This window comes from Gymnoscopelus microlampas (genome assembly GCF_963454915.1).
Source record: "Gymnoscopelus microlampas genome assembly, chromosome: 22".
Lineage (NCBI taxonomy): Eukaryota > Metazoa > Chordata > Actinopteri > Myctophiformes > Myctophidae > Gymnoscopelus > Gymnoscopelus microlampas.
This window is the reverse complement of record NC_139959.1, coordinates 26,395,476-26,413,375: the sequence shown is the minus strand read 5'-3', so window position 1 is coordinate 26,413,375 and position 17,900 is coordinate 26,395,476. Positions and strand designations below refer to the sequence as shown.

Below are 17,900 nucleotides of genomic sequence, written 5' to 3'. Positions count from 1 at the left end.
CTTTTTCATGTCTGCGCTATGAGCTTGTATATCTGCTATTTTTGAATAGGCCAAAGAAATCTCAAAATGACACAGATGCGTTCCCGGTCTCAATGGGCTAAGACTACTTTTTTAGTATTTACTTTCAGTTCCCTGTCGATACAACATTTGCATGGAAGTCACTGCTAAATTAAGCAGTTCAGGTCACCGGCTGGCACCGCGAATCAAGACCGGGGTGAGTAGTTTCTTCCTGGCATAATAAGCCAGCGTGATTTGTGACTTGTATAATTGCAGAATAGCCGCTAAAAGAAGAACAAGAAATGGATTTCATTACGAAGGCCAGATTCGAACACGCCACGCGTAGCTCTCGCTCATTGAAATTCAAACAGGCGCTATTATTTCAGCAAGGGGTAACGCTTGCTTGCTGACCTTCACAGTTTGAAAGATGGATTAAACGTTGGGAGCAGACTGTCCTCCCACTTAATACGCTCAAAATGATGATTAATCTTCGAAAAAGCACCGCTAGCTCCTTTTTTCATGCGTGATGGAAAAGACCCGGGATTTCAGCCCTGCGTCCGTCTCCTCCTCAGCGGTGGGTATACGCTCTCAATCACGGAATTACATCCCCAAAGAAACACCTCACCCTCACCTATATAAGCCCAGGCACCTTAAAAGCGATAATCCCTTTGAACTATTTGTGCATCAAAGTTCCAGCTTAAACCATTCAAACCGGGAACACATCATTTTAAGATTTCTTTGGCTATTCAAAAATAGCAGATCTACAAGCTCATAGCGCTATGAGCTTGTTTTTGATAAACGTATGTTGCTACATATATCAGTGGCTTTTTCATGTCAAGGACCCCCAAAATGATATGTATTTGGCCGCGGACCCCCATCTGAAAACATTTCGTTCCAGGGACCCCCAGAAGCAAAGATTTAAGTTAACAATGTATATTATATCAAAATATTTGCACACATTGTCACAACTTCTGTTTTTCAAAAATAACAGATCTATAAGCTACGAGCCTAGTTTTGAATAGCCAAGGAAATCTAAAAATAAGAGTGTAGAAAAGAGAGTAACGACACGCTTTGATCTCGCCGCAAAGCGGGCTCCTATGGGCTATAGTTCCAAACATTGGAACTATCTCATTGAGATAGACAGAGCACTTCCGCATTCCATTCTTACAATGGAAGTCGACGCTAGTGTCAGAACTGTCTTCATGGCTCTGCTAAAAATGACACACAAAAATGCGTTCCCGGTCTTAAAGGGTTAAGCAGGCAACCTTTCATGTGCCGTTCCAAAAAGAGGTCAGATCCGGAACGGTGCTTATAGAGCACAGCTCCTCAGAAAGCATTCCCGCACCGCAATCCTTGCATCATTATCCGCCGAGCGTGTAAAGAGAGCGCTCTGGACAAAAACGGATCACAGTTAACTCAATTCAACGGACAATTCCAGACTTGTTTGAACCTCCGGTTTTCAACCAGAGCGGGAGCAAAGGTTTCCTTTGGGGCACATTATCGACGAGGTCTCAGAAGTCTCGGGGCCCTCCCGTCCGTCCGCTCTTTTTTTTGCTATTGACTCGGTGATTGATTTAAGCCCTCATAATTAGCTGGTCTAATTTAATTAAAGTGCAATTTAACGATACAGTGGGCAGACAGAATGCAGCTGTGTCATTGATAGATCAGCCACTAGGCCCCCCCTGATATGAAACAGCCACTATACTGGCAGATGATGTATTCCACACACTGCCAGGCCAAGCCAGGGCCCATTGACAGGCAGCCAGCGAGAGGAAAACAAGAGGGACGAACGGAGGTAGAGAAAGAGACGGGGGGAGAGAGAGAGAGAGAGAAGGAGATGGATGGAGGGATAGAAAAAAAACACAACGGAGCGAGACCTTTGCATCCTCTCCAAATGTCAGCTCTGTGAAGTCCTCTCTCATACTGATGTGGATAAATGCAGTCTCTCTCTCTCTCTCTCTCTCTCTCTCTCTGATCTAATTTGCTTAACAGCATTAACAACCTGTTGTTCTCCTAATATACTTAAAGTAAATCCGCGTCATAGGCCCCCAAACTTTTATGAGCCATTAGGCGTGTCTTTAAAAACACAAGGGAGAGACAGATTTAAAGGCTGAGAGTCTTTGTTGATTAAATAGAGGGAAGCCAGAGAGAGAGAGAGAGAGAGGCTAGATGTTAAAGTACAGCGGTGGTAAGAAGGCATAAATTCATTATTCACTGCTCATAATACAGCAGGTAGTGAGTTATCCATCGATACATCTGCCTTTATTATGGCATTATGAACATGCCCTGCAGCTATGCTGAAATCCCCCCCCCACCCACCCCCCCCCCCCTTTCCGGGCTATGCCTACCAGACTAGTGTTTTTCAAGCTTTTCAAAGCCACAACCCCCCAAAATAATCATATCTACAAGCTCACAAGCTCTTTAGAAATGTGCAGATACCCTGTATACACTAGTTATAATGTCTGTTGGTTAGTTTACTGAGTGAGGAAACAATGTTGCACATTAAGCAAATCTATAGCTATACCTATAGAACAATAATATCTGACCAGAAGTAGTTTGCCTATTTAATTTTATTTAATTAAAATAGTCCACCAGGTTGAAAGAAGGAAGTCCTGCACACCTTTATGCTCCTGCTTTGGCACGTGTATGGGGCAGAACTACTATAAAGATGAAAAATCTCTCTCTCTCTCTCTGTCTTTTAACTGTCTCTCTACCATCTCATGGCCCTCGCATGGCTCTCCGTGTCCGTCTGACCTCTGTTCCTCTGTGTCTCTCCCTCTCTGTGTGAAGTGAGAGAGGTGACAGACACCAGGGTCGCAGCACTTTCATTATCTGTCACAGGATGTCACAGCTCTGTGTCCAGAATCAGCCCGGATCTAATAAATGACCACATGTATGATGATGGCACTAGCGGGAACAGAAGCTGCTGTACTGAGGACAAAGGAGGAACGAGGACAAAACGTGTTGTTTTTCCCCCCCTTTCCTGAACCAGTACCATCACATCCCCCTTCTGAATTACAACCGCTTTCACACATTTTCCTCCTTAACCGTGTCCTACAGTATATACACTTCGTTGTACGATGAATAGCGAAAAGCGTTGCATCGCGCTTGTAGATCGACTATTTCAGCAATTTGGTGGGTGCTTGCATGCCTGTGTGTGTGTGTGTGTGTGTGTGTGTGTGTGTGTGTGTGTGTGTGTGTGTGTGTGTGTGTGTGTGTGTGTGTGTGTGTGTGTGTGTGTGTGTGTGTGTGTGTGTGTGTGTCTCTCTCTCCTAGGGCACGTGAAAGTTGGTTGTGGGGGTCCTTCAAATGGCCGGCAGTAGTAATAATAATAATAATGAACTTTATTTGTACAGCACCTTTCATGACATGAAATGCAGCTCAAAGTGCTTTACAGAGCAAGAATACAATTACAGAAAAAGTACAACTAATTTAAGGTATACTGCTCGGTGTCAGCCATTATAGGAAGCCGCTCAACTTGACAGAGGCGTTGTTTCCTTTATCCATGATTGATGTCTGCTGTGTCTGACAAGTATTGTATGTAACAATGTTCTGCCGTCTATAGGCACTTTGTAACTGGCAGTTTACCTAATGTCTGTCTGCATTGGCAGTTTATGTCCTTTGTACAGGGCATTCTTGTTCTTCTGTTCATGTGGACAATATTATTTCAAATGTGTGTGTAGAAGTACTCTTTTTTGTTTTACTTAAGTAAAAGTATCAATACTACAATGTAGGAATATATGTTACAAGTAAAAGTCCGGTATTCAAAATGTACTTGAATAAAAGTACAAAAGTATTGGCATCAAAATGTACTTAAAGTACCAAAAGTAAGACGGTTAAGGTGGAGGGAAAAAAAGTGGGAAAAGATGTGAAAGCAGTTGTAATTCAGAAGGGGGATGTGTGATGGTACTTGTTCAGGAAAGGGGGAAAAAACACAATACATTTTGTCCTCGCTCCGCCTTTGTCCTCAGTACAGCAGCTTCTGTTCCCGCTAGAGCCATAATACATGTGGTCATTTATTTATTAGATCCGGGCTGATTCTGGACACAGAGCTGTGTGCAGAATGTCCCATTTTAAGTTTTCAAAATGTTTTCAAAATGTAGCAGATCTACAAACTCACAAAACGTGTCGCGATTGGACGTGTTGTGAGCTTGTAGAGCGGCTATTTTCAAATAGTATATTGGGCTGAAATGGTTAATATATTCAAATGTTTTGTAATAGTAATCAAAAATCTACAAAGTAACTAAAGTTTTCAAATAAATGTAGTGGAGTAAAAGTACAATATTTGGATCCGAGATGTAGTGGAGTAGAAGTAAAAGTATTGAAAATCGGAAATACTCCAGTAAAGTAAAAGATACCTCAAAATTGTACTTAAGTACAGTACCTGAGCAAATGTACTTAGTTACTTTAGACCACTGGTGTCCAGACCTATCAGTGGCAAACGTTGTATAGCCTACACGCTGTCAGTAGGCCACCAACGTACCTCCAGATAAAGTTTCACATAATGGTTCAGAGTCTTCAGACTTTAATTGTATAAAACCTTCATGTGTGTCACAGGCTGGTCCCACACCCACACTGGAGCCATGATGCCGTTCCCATGTGGATTCCCAGCTCCACCATTTGATTAAATGAAAATAAAAAAAAGTTTAATTTCCACCTATAATGACTTGCCCATAATGGGGACGCTAGGTTGAACGTGTTTAATTAAAGGCCTTATCTGTGATCCAAGCTCTTTTTTTTAATTTATTTTAGAGTAGCCAATAAGTTTTTACCACCTTTTTCTCCCCAATTTAGTCGTTATGCCAATTAATTCCCTCCCTGATTGACTGATTGAACTCTTGATACACAGTAACTTTAGACTGTTGGTAATGATTGTAAACTTTTCCACTAGCTTTCGAACGATCAGAAATCCATCTACAAATCAAACCCTAATTTATACGGTCAAAAACCAGTTGTCCAGAACCGCCGATTCAACTAATATGCCCATATATGGGCGTTCCAATATATGGGCATATACTGATGACATCGGGGATCTCCATATATGGGCATAAAAGGGACAAGGAAAGACAGATAGACATCTCTATATATGGGCACAAAAGGGACACATAGACGGGTACAACGTGTACTATATCTGCTAGATCTCCGCTCCTCCTGCTCCTCCTCCAAAATCGCTGTTTTTGCTGGCAGCAGTGGCACACTATTACACCATTGATCTGGCAGTCAAAGAGTTAAGAGAGAATCGCTAAGGAACCAGAATTGTCAAAATCCTAAAGGATCCCAACCCTATAGGTGTGAGGTCCAAGTAGCGGGCCTGAACTCTAGATGTGAGCGTCGCATAGCGTAGCGGCTCTAGATGTGAGGGCGCCCGAACCTCTAGTTAGCATAAATCAGGCAAAGACATGTGAGAGAAAAGAATGCGTAGCTGTGTGTTTCCTGCAGAAAGGGCTGATTCCCAGAACAGAGCAGAGTGATTGTTAGCTCTCTGTGTGTCTGCCTGGTCCCCAGCCAAAGGACTTCTCAGACACACTCTGTGTCCTTGGAAGTACATTTGTCTGTGTCGGCGTTATGAGCTTGGGATTAAGTTGTGAAAGTTGTTGTAAGTTGTTAAGCACTTATCTCTGTCGTTTCTCATTATTCCCCTGTGCGTGTGGTACTGTACGTGTGTGTGTGTGTGTGTGTGTGTGTGTGTGTGTGTGTGTGTGTGTGTGTGTGTGTGTGTGTGTGTGTGTGTGTGTGTGTGTGTGTGTGTGTGTGTGTGTGCATGTGTGTGTGTGTGTGTGTGTGTGTGTGTGTGTGGGGTGGGAGTGCGTTTTAAAGTGGAAGAACAGCCATTCTGAATGCTGAGATTTTACACAAGAGAGTTGTTTTTTCCGGGCAAAGCGCTAGCGAATGGTTTACCCCAAGGGTCTCCGCTTAGTCGCTCGTTCAGTCACATACACAATACTGTACACACACGCAACTGTAAGCACGTACTCACGCACGCAAGTACAGTATGCGCGCGCACACACACACAAACACACAGGCGAGAGCACGCACACACACGACACGCACACACACACACACACACACACACGAACAGCAGCAGCATTTTATTATTGCTAATCATTTTGTATATATTCAGAATGAACCAGCTCAAAAGGCTGAAAAACGCCTAAACTAGACCATATCACTTTAAATAAAATAAAACACAATAATGAATCAAAACTTTACAAAAATAAATAGCATAAATGAAGTCGGACAAAGAAGTGCAGCACATAATGTAACTAGTGTTTAGTCTGTCCACTCATTGTTGCTGCTGTGACTGGCCTATAGTTTGATTGGTAACACAGAGTCATGTTGACAGAGCCAATGCAAATACAAGTCAGCCTCTTTATTTGGCTGACTAGTTTACCAATCATTTCCCACTATATACGAGCAGTCATCAGTCATTGGAGTAGTGCAGCCGGTGTTTACCTGCAGAAACACATTGCCCTCTCACTGTATTGTGGTGTTTTCATTGTTTGTTTTGGTAGCCAACAAAACGGCCCCGTCTGACCAACACCTTTCATTTGCCCCATTGGTATGTTGTGGTTATTGGCACGACTCTGTGTGTCTTGGCCAATCACAATGTGCGGTTGGAAGTAGCTGGTGTGTAATACAATGGTGTATAGTGAATGACCATAGGCTGGGATATAGGCTAGTATATCGCCTCTGTCGGGTGGAAACCTCATACGACCAAAACTGTTACTTTGCAGGATTCAAATTCACTTTTGATGCTTTTGTGTGACGCTGTAGTATAATTAAGTAGGGCGTTCAATACGGGGAAAAAAAGATATACAAAAAAGTTACAACAAGTTAGAATTGCACCTTCCCTGGGTTACTGAGGTAGGATATACAAAAAAGAAAACAGACTACAGAATATACTAAAACAAGACATGACTCAGTCATGTATACCAGCTTGCTGATTTGTCTCAGAATCTGGCAACACTGCTAGTGGCTCCCCATTGGCTTAGACAGGTCTAAGCCAATGGCGAGCCACTAGCAGTGTTGCTTATTTCACAGAAAGAACGGACGATACGCAGCTCGTTAGGACAGATCGTTAGGACAGATTGTGATAAGACGAATTGCACCACTATTTGCACTGTTTTTTTATTTTTTACTATGACGGGCTTATTTATTATATTTGATATTGTCTTTGGTGAGTGTGGTAGGATATTATGTAGGATTGTAGGATGTACTGTATGTTCTCTCTGTACTTTCTGTCTTCTTTTTTAAAATGCTGACCCTGGGAGCTGAGCTCCAAAATTTCCTATGCACTTGTGCAAATGGCAAATAAAGTCTATTCTATTCTATTCGTATGCAGAGGTGTAAAGTAACAGTGATTTGAACCGACGGCAGGCGTGTATAGTAGGCATAGAGGCGAGAGGCGTGTCTAGTACCATAACCTGGGAGGACACGTTCAGGGTATGGGACAGTATCCCCATTGGCTTAAAGGACAGCCAATGATTGAAAACATGTCGCGAATATGTCGAACACATGGATGACTAGTAGGTCAGTCTCTTCTAAGACCAGCATGCTTTGCAAGCTGGTACAAAAAGAATGCATGAATAAGTTAGCAACTAAGGGTCATATATAGAGCAGGTGTTGGTGTCCAGCTCCAGAGCCAGTAAGAGGAATGTACTGTAGAGTACATAGATACTGTATATGGCTGTGCAGCTCTCTAGAACCTGAGACTAATGGACTGAGACAGTCACTCATAGGGGGGAACTACCACCCCCCCCCCCCCCCCAGAACTAAGCCTCCAAACCCCTGCCACACCACAGAGCCTAGTGGGGGTGGGGCCTAGAGGGAGCCTCAAAGGAGGGAGAGAGGGATGAGCGAGGGATGAGAGAGGAAGGGAAAATCAAGATGCTTGATGGGGAGGGTGGTGGTGAGGACAAGGATATGAGAGAGAGAGAGAGAGAGAGAGAGAGAGAGAGAAAAGGTGGGAGTGTAAGGTGAGAGATGGAGAGAAGGAAAGAGGGCGAGAGAGGAGGGGAGGGCAGGTGGAAGGAACCCCCAGAGGACATAGTGGAGGTGAAGGAAGGATGGAGGATAGACGGGGGAAGGGAGGAGGCAGTGATGACATGTTTTACTTTGGTAAAAGTATCAATACCCTATTGTAGAAAATAGTCTGTTACTAGTACAAGGTCACAGTCTGTCTGTCTGTCTCCTCCATGACTGGTTCTGTTCACATTAAGACTGAGTGGCAGGAGAGACATGAACGAAAGGCAGCGAGTGGTAGAGAGAGAGAGACAGACAGACAGACAGACAGACAGACAGACAGACAGACAGACAGACAGACAGACAGACAGACAGAAAGACAGACAGAGAGAGAGAGACAGAGAGAGAGACAGACAGACAGACAGACAGAGAGAGAGAGACAGAGGGACAGAGAAACAGAGCGAAAGAGGGACAGAGAAACAGAGCGACAGAGGGACAGAGGGACAGAGGGACAGAGAGACAGAGAGACAGAGCAGCTATTCGTTTGCATGGCTGAGCAAAGAGAATACCCTTGGAGCGGTTAGGTGAGAAGGAACTTAAATATAGCTAGGCTCCATCAACAAGCTATTCCACTCCAAAGGTGCTAAAAGTATCAGCCCAGCCTGCCTAGTGGGGGTCGGATGGGTCGAATGGGTGTGACCTGATATAGAGCATAGCAGTGGTGGCAATTTGGTTTACCGGCTCTGGTTCCACAGATAGAAAGCCCATTCAGTCAGCCCATTATATAGAGATTTCCGAAAATATTTTAAGCCTGGCTGGAACCAAGCCATCCAGGCTCCTGGTGAATCATGACCATAAAACATTTGATTCTGTGTCAAAAAATATTTGAGAACCACAAAAAAAGGCTTTGCTGGTGTAAAAAGTACTCAAATGTTTTACTTAAGTAAAAGTACAAAAGTATTGGCATCAAAATATACTTAAAGTACCGAAAGCAAAAGTACTTATCATGCAGGATGTCCCATTTCACATGTTTTCAAATGTGTAGAATGTATAAAAACTCTTTTGAAAATAGCAGATCTAGCGTTGTGAGCTTGTAGATCGGTTATTTTCAAATAGCCAAAGTTTAAATAGGGCTGAAGTGGTTAATGCATGTTTTGTATTGATAATCACAATCTACAAAGTAACACCACAAAGTTTTCAAATAAAGGTAGTGGAGTAAAAGTACAACGTTTGCCTCACATCAAACTGTCTGTTTCAGAAAGAGAAACAGACAGAGACACAGAGACAGAGTGAGAGACAGAAACAGAGAAAGAACAAGAGAGAGCAAAAGGGCGTCTCTGCAACAAGAGAATAAGTGGAGGAGGATGGAGAAGGTATAGGGTAACATGGAGATGTGTGTTCTGTTCTGTGTACACAGCAGCACCTACTGGCCATGCTCACTGTGTGTGTGTGTGTGTGTGTGTGTGTGTGTGTGTGTGTGTGTGTGTGTGTGTGTGTGTGTGTGTGTGTGTGTGTGTGTGTGTGTGTGTGTGTGTGTGTGTGTGTGTGTGTGTGTGTGCGCGCGTGTGCATAGATGTGAGCTATTTCTGTCTTTTCGAGGGTGGCGTTTCACCTCCCATTATTAATGTTTAATGTAAGCAGGCGGCAGTTGACAGTGTCAAAACTGGATACAAATGAGATGCACATATTTTTTGCCAGGTGGCACTGGCAGCCAATCAAATTGTCGAATGTGACGTAGCAACCCTTTGTGTCAGAGACACCAGATCAGTGTAGACAATGGAGAAACGTATCATTTGCAGTTTTGTTTTGTGAAGAGTTTTATGCGTGCTGCATGCATTAGATAGGTAAGTAGGTAGGCAGGCAGGCAGACAGATAGATACAGTGAGATAGATCATTTATTGTCCACAATTGTCCGCCAGTTTTCTTGCTAGCAAAACAGATCATAGCCACAACACTACAAACCAAGCTCAGAATCCTAGGACTCAACTGACCCTAGACCCCCCAGGGCTGCGTTCCGAGTCCCCCCCTCTACTCCCTGTAACCAGCACGACTGCGTGGTCATGCACAGCTCCGACACAGTGGTCACGCTTGCTGACGACATGACAGGGAATAGGCCTGATCAATGACGATGATGATGAGACCGCCTCCAGGGGTGTGAGGTCAAGGAAACTGACACAATGGTGCCAGGAGAACAACCTGGTCCTCAACAAGACCAAAGAGCAGGAAGAGGAGGAGAGGAAAGCACAGCCCCATCTACATTTTAACCACCTTAACCATAATATATACTTTGGCTATTCAAACAATAGCATATCTACAAGCTTGTAGATCTACTATTTTTGAAACATTGTGGAAATATTAGCAAATCTTTGAATTTAAATGTTTTACTTTGCTTCTGCAGGTCCCTGGCACATTTTTTTTTTTAGATGGGCGTCCGCAGCCAAATACATTATTATTTTGGGGGTCCTTGACATGATTTTTTTTAGAAGCACTGGTCTGCAGAATAAAAACATGTCAACACTGCAACGTTTGGTAATTTTCAGTGTTGGGAATATATACCCAATTGTGTTACGTCACAGATTTTGCTTTCAGTGACACACCCGCTAGTGGCAAAGGCAATTCACTCTGCTTACGTGTGTGTGTGTGTGTGTGTGTGTGTGTGTGTGTGTGTGTGTGTGTGTGTGTGTGTGTGTGTGTGTGAAATGGTGAATTAAGATGGAGCAAGGTCATCTAATAGACAGCAGACAGGACAGTGGTGCTGATGTCACTACAGAGGTATGTGGAACACTCTCACGCTGGATTTCACCCCCCCGACCGGCTCTCTAGCCCACATCCATGGACATTCACTCAACACACACACACACACACACACACACACACACACACACACACACACTCCGCAGCATACACCGTCGCAGGCCAATTGAAAAGAAAACAATGGCGTAGATCAAATGAAAATGCAATGTTGAGCTCGAGCAAGCTGGGGACCCGACGTTCACCTGTGACTCACTCACTGCTCTGTCGGTAGACTACTTTGTTATTGACTATTCAATGACAGAATGACAGAGAGAGAGAGAGAGAGAGAGGGGGGGGGGGGGGGGGGGGCTTGATGCACTGTTGCCAGGTCTATGAAAACAAGCCCAAAATAAGTGACTAGGCTACGTGAGCACTTTAAACCTATATACATTGGCTATGAAAATAGCCGATCTACACGCGTCGCCAGCTTGTAGATCTGCTATTTTCAAAGAGAAATCTTGAATAAAATGTGGAACGTTTTACAACACAAAACTTGTATGGGGGGTCCCTGGCATAAACTATTTTCAGACGGGGGTAAGCTACACTTTAGGAAAACAAGCCAAAAAAAACGCAACCCGCAGCTACCAATAATTACAAGCGACTTTACAAAAAAAAAAAGCCCAAAGTCGCTTATAATAAGCAGGCATGGCAACACCAGTGCTACTCTGTCGGTAGACTACTTTGTTATTGACTATTCAAAGAGAGAATGACAGAGAGAGAGAGAGAGAGAGAGAGAGAGAGAGAGAGAGAGAGGCTGATGATGTGTTGTCTCTCCATGCTTGGCCGCTCTAACATAGCCTGCAGCTCGCCACGGGGCCTGCAGTCTGCAGTGGGCTCACGAGCTGTTCTCCGGCCCAGAGAACAGACAAACTTCACAGCGGCTAAATAAATGCTATACGGCTTTCCCTAAAGCCGTGTGTCCCGCCACAGAAAAAGGCCTATATATGTATCTTATACCCCTTTAAATAGACCATTGTCCCAACGCTGCTCCCTAAATAAGCCATGCCAGGAATCTCACGTGGACGTCGTACCTCAGGGAGCGGGAGGAGTGTCATTTGGCAGTGGTGTAAAGTAACTAAGTACATTTACTCAAGTACTGTACTTATAAGCACAATTCTGAGGTTCTCTTACTTCACTGCAATATTTCCAATTGTCTATACTTTTACTCCACATCTCAGTTTCTGTTTCCACCACTGAGCCTGTGTAGGAAGTGGAGGGAGAGCCAATCGGAGGTGGGAAACAATAAAGGGGCAGCGCTAGCGGAGCGCAGAGGTGTGATGTCAGGGGAGCAGATGGTGTTGGCAGAGACTGCCACACTACGCTGTGAGAAGAAAAAAAAAAGTGGCATGTGCGAATTAAATCTGATGTCAGCTTGAGTTTGATTCCAATCTCTGTGGCCAAGACATGGGTCTATGTGTGAAAGTGATGGTCATTGCAGGGGGTGAAAGTGGGCCGGAACGGGCCGGTACGGCATTCCGTTAAAAAGATTATGTGCCGTCACGCCGTAACCGGTAAGATGAGGAATGTCAAAAGCCCATATTATAACACATGACCCAACGAGAAAACAGTGGCAACACAAGTACTAACGTTAGCTCAACATACGCGTTCGTTTTCTTATAAAGTGCCTCTCAATCACTTCAGTGTGTTTGTGTGTCAACGTAATCCCTGCTGTTTATGGTGTTCATTTATTCCACGGAGAGGTTTTGTTCACTCGCGAGCCGCGACGTCAATTTCTGAGGTATTTCTAGTCCGCAACTAGGGAAGAGTGGAGCTGGAATCACAGTTGAAATTTAAGTGTGTGGAGGGGCTGGCTGTGCCTTTTCTGGGGCTAAGCAATACTGTGATTGCCGCGCGCGCGCGCGCACACACACACACACACACACACACACACACACACACACACACACACACACACACACACACACACACACACACACACACACACACACACACACACACACACACACACACACACACACACACACACACACACACACACACACACACACACACACACACAGGGTTCGAGTGAGCCGTAATGACGTCTCATTCCATCGGATAGCGTATGTCAGCTGTTTGGCCAGGAATCCTAACTGAGCGTCTAGCCAGGTCAGCCCTCAGACGGGTCAGCTCTAGAATACCCCCCAGAGCACCGGGGGAGACCAATAAACGTCCCCGTGCGAGATGGCCTCCCTAACAATGATGCATCACCTCAGCCCAGCCGGGGACTGGGCCCAGGACTCCGCCGCTTGACTAATGTGTCTGTAGCAGAGGGAACCGGGGGAGTGTGTGTGTGTGCGTGTGCGTGTGCGTGTGCGTGTGCGCGCGTGTGTGTGTGTTTGTGTGTGTGTAAAATGGTAAATGGTGCATTTATATAGGACCTTTATCCAAAGCACTTTGCCATGTGCATTACATTCACCGCACACGTTGACACACTCCACGACGGTGGAGGCAACGATGCACGATGCTGATTACACCTCGACTTTGGTGTCAGACCACCAAACGACAGTGGTGGGAAAAGTACTCAAATGTTTTATGTAAGTAAAAGTATCAATACTGCAATATAGAAATACTCTGTTACAAGTAAAAGTCCGGAATTCAAAATTGACTTGCGTAAAAGTAAAAAAGTATTGGTATCAAAATGTACTTAAAGTACCAAAAGTATAAGTACTAAAGTGTTTGAAAATAGCAGATCTACAAGCTCAAAACGCGTCGCGATGCGACGCGTTGTGAGCTTGTATATAAAATAGGGCTGTAGTGGTTAATGTATATTTTCTAATATAATAATGTATATCTTCAAAGTAACTAAAGTTTTCAAATAATCGTAGTGAAGTAAAAGTACAATATTTGCCTCTGAGATGCAGTGGTAGGCTAATGCCAGACATTGCTGTAAAGAAGAAGAAGTCGAAGACGAAGGGAAGGAAGAAAGGAAGAAACTTTCATTAAAACTTTTACTCTTTCACCGAGAGATGCAAACTTTCCTCAACTCTGTGTGAACCTAAGTACCTGAGCCGGGGAAAGATAACATTTTCTCTTTGTGTCTGGAGAATTAAACTCAGAGAAAAACGCCAGTGTGCTGGCGGTTCATTTAGTCAGAACTCTATGATCTGATCCGGTGGAGAAAAGTGAAATGGATGGATTTTTGTTTTGCTCAATGAATTCTGTATTCTGTCCCGACGCTGTGGTGAAGCTCAAACAGACTAGGCTAGTCAGCCTGGGCACTTTCTATGCAAATGAGGTGTCTCATTTTAACCCATTGAGACCTGAAGCCGATTCTACATGTCTCCCAAATCTCAACAGTGTTCTGAAAAAACGTATGTTTCTATATCAGTGGTGCTCAATCTTTTTCATGTCAAGGGCCCCCAAAATTATGTTTTTGGTCGTGGACCCCCATCAAAATATTTTGTTCCAGGGACCCCCAGAAGCAAAGATTTGAGTTAAAAATGTTCGCTTTAAAAATATATACCGGTATATTCAGAAGATTTGTGCACATTTTCACGATTTTTCAAAAATAGCAGATCTACAAGCTCATAGCGCGGCACTCGGTGCCGCGCTATGAGCTTGTATATCTGCTATTTTTGAATAGCCGAAAGTGTAAAATGATGCTTTTTAGCTCAAATCTAAAAATGACACAGTTCCAGGTCTTAATGGGTTAAGCAACAAAGCCTGTGAAGAGATGGTAGTAAGACTCAAGTCCTGATCATAATAAAAGGTGTTGCAACAGCTCCCCACTTGTCTGTCGGTCTGTCTCTCTGTCTCTCTCTTTTTCCTGTCATCTCTCTCTGTCATTCTCTCTATCCGTGTCTTAACCCGATGGCCTCATCTCGATCTCAAACGTTGAATTTGGGCGGTTCTCCCCCAGTGGCTTAAATCAATGGCTTTCTCTCCCGCGAGTCGTTTTCATTGGGTTAAAGCTGTGCGTGATTGACAGCCGGTGTCAGGCCCGCCCCAATGAGGGCACGGCGGTCCCTCATCATCATCAGACCCGGCTGGATAATCGGCCTATACAGCGGAGAGAGGCACTCGTCCAGATTCAAGTGTGGGCTCTGTGCGTGCACGTACGCGTGCGTGTGGCCGAGCGGGAAGGCCCATTAGCATTCATCACTAGGATAATAGGGGGGTGGCGTTAATGGCAGCTGTTTATTTAAAGAATAACTCAGAAGGCCCGTGGCATTTGCGGGCTTGACAGAGCACACTATTTCCATGCCCTGCTCCGTGGAGGGGAAGGGTCTCCTCCTCCTCCGGAGGCTTTGGAGAATGGATCTGTTTGACATTGGGGCTGGGTTTATTGATCAGTTCGATTAGCACAAAGAGGTGGGGCAGGACAGACGATGGGGCAGGACAGACGCTATATATGCAAAAGCTACTGCATAACTGTAATGTACTACAGACGTTCTGGGAATGAAATGGCAAGCAATCAACTGAGAATATTTTTTCCCCCAAAAAAACTCTAATCTTTACAACTCTCAAAGCATACTGCAACACTTTCAAAATAACATGAAATATGGTTTCAGTTGAAAAGTCCATTTGTAAAAGAAAACCTACACAATGACAACGCAAAATATTGAAATGGCTATGCGCTAGCTAACGAGCATTGATTAAATGTACGACCTTAGAGTCTGTCGTCACAGCCAGAGCGAACATGTGTTAAAGTCATAGAGGTAATCAAAGGGACAAAGTGAGAGAGAATTCCCCTCTGCAGAAAAAACGCTGGGATCTTGAGTCTTATAACCCATTAAGACCGGGAACGCATCTGTGTTCTTTTAAGATTTATTTGGCTATTGAAAAAATAGCAGATCTACAAGCTCATAGCGCAGCACCGAGGACCGCGCTATGAGCTTGTAGCTCTGCTATTTTTTTAAAGAAATTGTGAAAATGTGTGCAAATCTTTGAATTTTTCAAAATATTTGTTTTCAAGATTTTTCAAAAATAGCAGATCTACAAGCTCATAGCGCATATAAAATGTGGATAAAGTGGTTACACAGATGTGTTCCCGGTTTGAATGGGCTAATGGCGCTGCCCTTCCCGGAAACCCTCCTTGGTAAGCAGAGCAGTCACTGCGTTCTGTGTAAAGGATGGTCCAGCCTCACATTTCTAATTCATAGCCCGGGAGTGGGAACTGAAGGCCTGCTTAAATATGAATGGTAAAAGGAAAGCCTTTTAAGGAGAGGGGTGCTAGTCGTGACACGGCTGTTTAAGAGACAGGCAGCGGTTAATATAGCATGCCGAGTCTGTGATTGTGTAACTTTTAAGAGAATGGGACAGACAACCTCTGACAATGACAGCCAATGATAGTGGCATAGCACAAAGTGTGCATATGAAGAGTGTGCAGGCACACACACCAACCAACACACACACACACTATCTCTGCTAGTGTTTCCACAGTGTTCACAATACTTTTTAATTAACCCCACCGACATATTTTTTATCTCACAGCACCCCCTGCTACTGGTGTGACACCCGACCATCACAAAGAATCACATCAGAAACAAAGAGTAGAAACGGGTAACGAGAGAGATCGAGTGATGATGAAAGAGACAGACAAGAGAGAGAAACAGGGAGAAGAGAGAGAGAGAGAGAATGCTCAACTGCTGTGACTCCCTCTGTGAGATGATGCGCTGCGTGTTGAATCTGATCATCTGAACTGTGACACGGGTGTAAATTAAAATTGAATCATGCGGCTCTCCGGATCCACATGGGAACGGCGTGGAACGGGAACTGTGTTATTATAGGAAGCTGAAAGTTGAAGCTAGCTAACTGAGAATCTCTTACAGAGTACACTAAGCGAGTGTGTGCGTGTATTAAAGCATGCAGGCACGTCTTCTCTATGTGCGTGCATGTGTGTGTGCATGTGTGTGTGTGTGTGTGTGTGTGTGTGTTAGAGCCATATGAAATCCGTTTTATTTTTTTCCCAATTCCGTTTTATTTTTTCCCAAATTCTGTTTTTTCCATTTTAATATTTCTGAATTCTGTATTTTGCTTTTTATGCTCATTTTTACCATAAAAAAAAGTGTCTGGTAAGTGGAAATGAATAAATGTTCAAGATATAACAGTCCATACATGGCCCTTGTTGTGTTATACGCAAAAATGTTCCCAAAATAATTCGGTGACTTCGGTCTGAGCATGCGCAAAATGGCGTCGCGCATGTATTATTGTTTCTATCGTCTTTCTAAGACTATTTCTACGTGGATTTTACTGTTTATAAAGTAGGATGTGGCCATGCAAAATGGTGGTGTCCCGTGGATTTGTAAAAATTCGCGGTAAAAAAAAATATTTTACCGCGATTTTTTTTTTTCTTCCAAATTCTGCAATATTCCGTGTTTTATTCCAATTCCATTTTTATTGGTCATTTCCGCGATTCCGTCCGCGATTCCGTTAACACGGATTTCATATGGCTCTAGTGTGTGTGTGTGTGTGTGTGTGTCACATTTATGTTCTAATATAGTATCAGTCTGTCTGCCCTCTGGCAGATGGCCATATGGATAGACTGGACTTGAGTTCATAGGTGGCAGATCCGGTCTAGAACGGATACGGAAACGGCCTTTGTGCGTGCCTGTGTGTGTGTGTGTGTGTGTGTGTGTGTGTGTGTGTGTGTGTGTGTGTGTGTGTGTGTGTGTGTGTGTGGGGGAGAAAAAGGGCATACAAGGTGTGCCGCTTATCGGCCCAGCAGTCCAGACATAGATGGCAAGCCCAGCAGCAGGAAAACATACTGTATAAACTTCAACAGGAGGACGGTGGGTGTACGGTACCTGTTCCTGCCGGTCCAGCCAGCGGTCCACCATGGGGTGGTTGGCGCTGAGTGAGGAGCGGGTGGTCTCCCTCTGGAACTGCGTCGCCCAGCCGGCAGCGTCCCGGGGCAGACTCCTGTAGGCGTGGCCTCCTCGCCCCTAAAACACAACCATTAGAAACATTAGGGACTTGTTAACCAGAGGTGGAAAAAAATACTGACATTTTTTACTTAAGTAAAAGTATCAATACCGCAATGTAGAAATACTCTGTTACATGTAAAAGTCCAGAATTCAAAATGTAGTTGAGTGACAGTACAAAAGTATTGGTATCAAAATGTGCTTAAAGTACCAAAAGTAAAATTACTCATTTAGGCAGAATGTCCTATTTCAAGTTTTCAAATGTATAAAAGCCTTTTGAAA

At 44.1% G+C, this 17,900-nt stretch overlaps 1 protein-coding gene across 4 annotated transcripts in view; it reads right to left on the bottom strand.

The window, feature by feature from the left end:
- The window catches only part of LOC311039175 (partitioning defective 3 homolog), a 757,442-nt gene that overhangs the window by 498,342 nt on the left and 241,200 nt on the right, over positions 1–17,900 (bottom strand). For all 4 annotated transcript variants that reach the window (XR_014600133.1, XM_084048843.1, XM_084048842.1 and 1 more), the window contains exon 5: positions 17,502–17,639. Coding sequence is in view for 3 of the 4 variants with exons in the window: in XM_084048843.1 (XP_083904969.1) it covers positions 17,502–17,639 (138 nt within the window). In the remaining variant the exon portion in view is untranslated. The remainder of the gene's footprint in view (positions 1–17,501; positions 17,640–17,900) is intronic.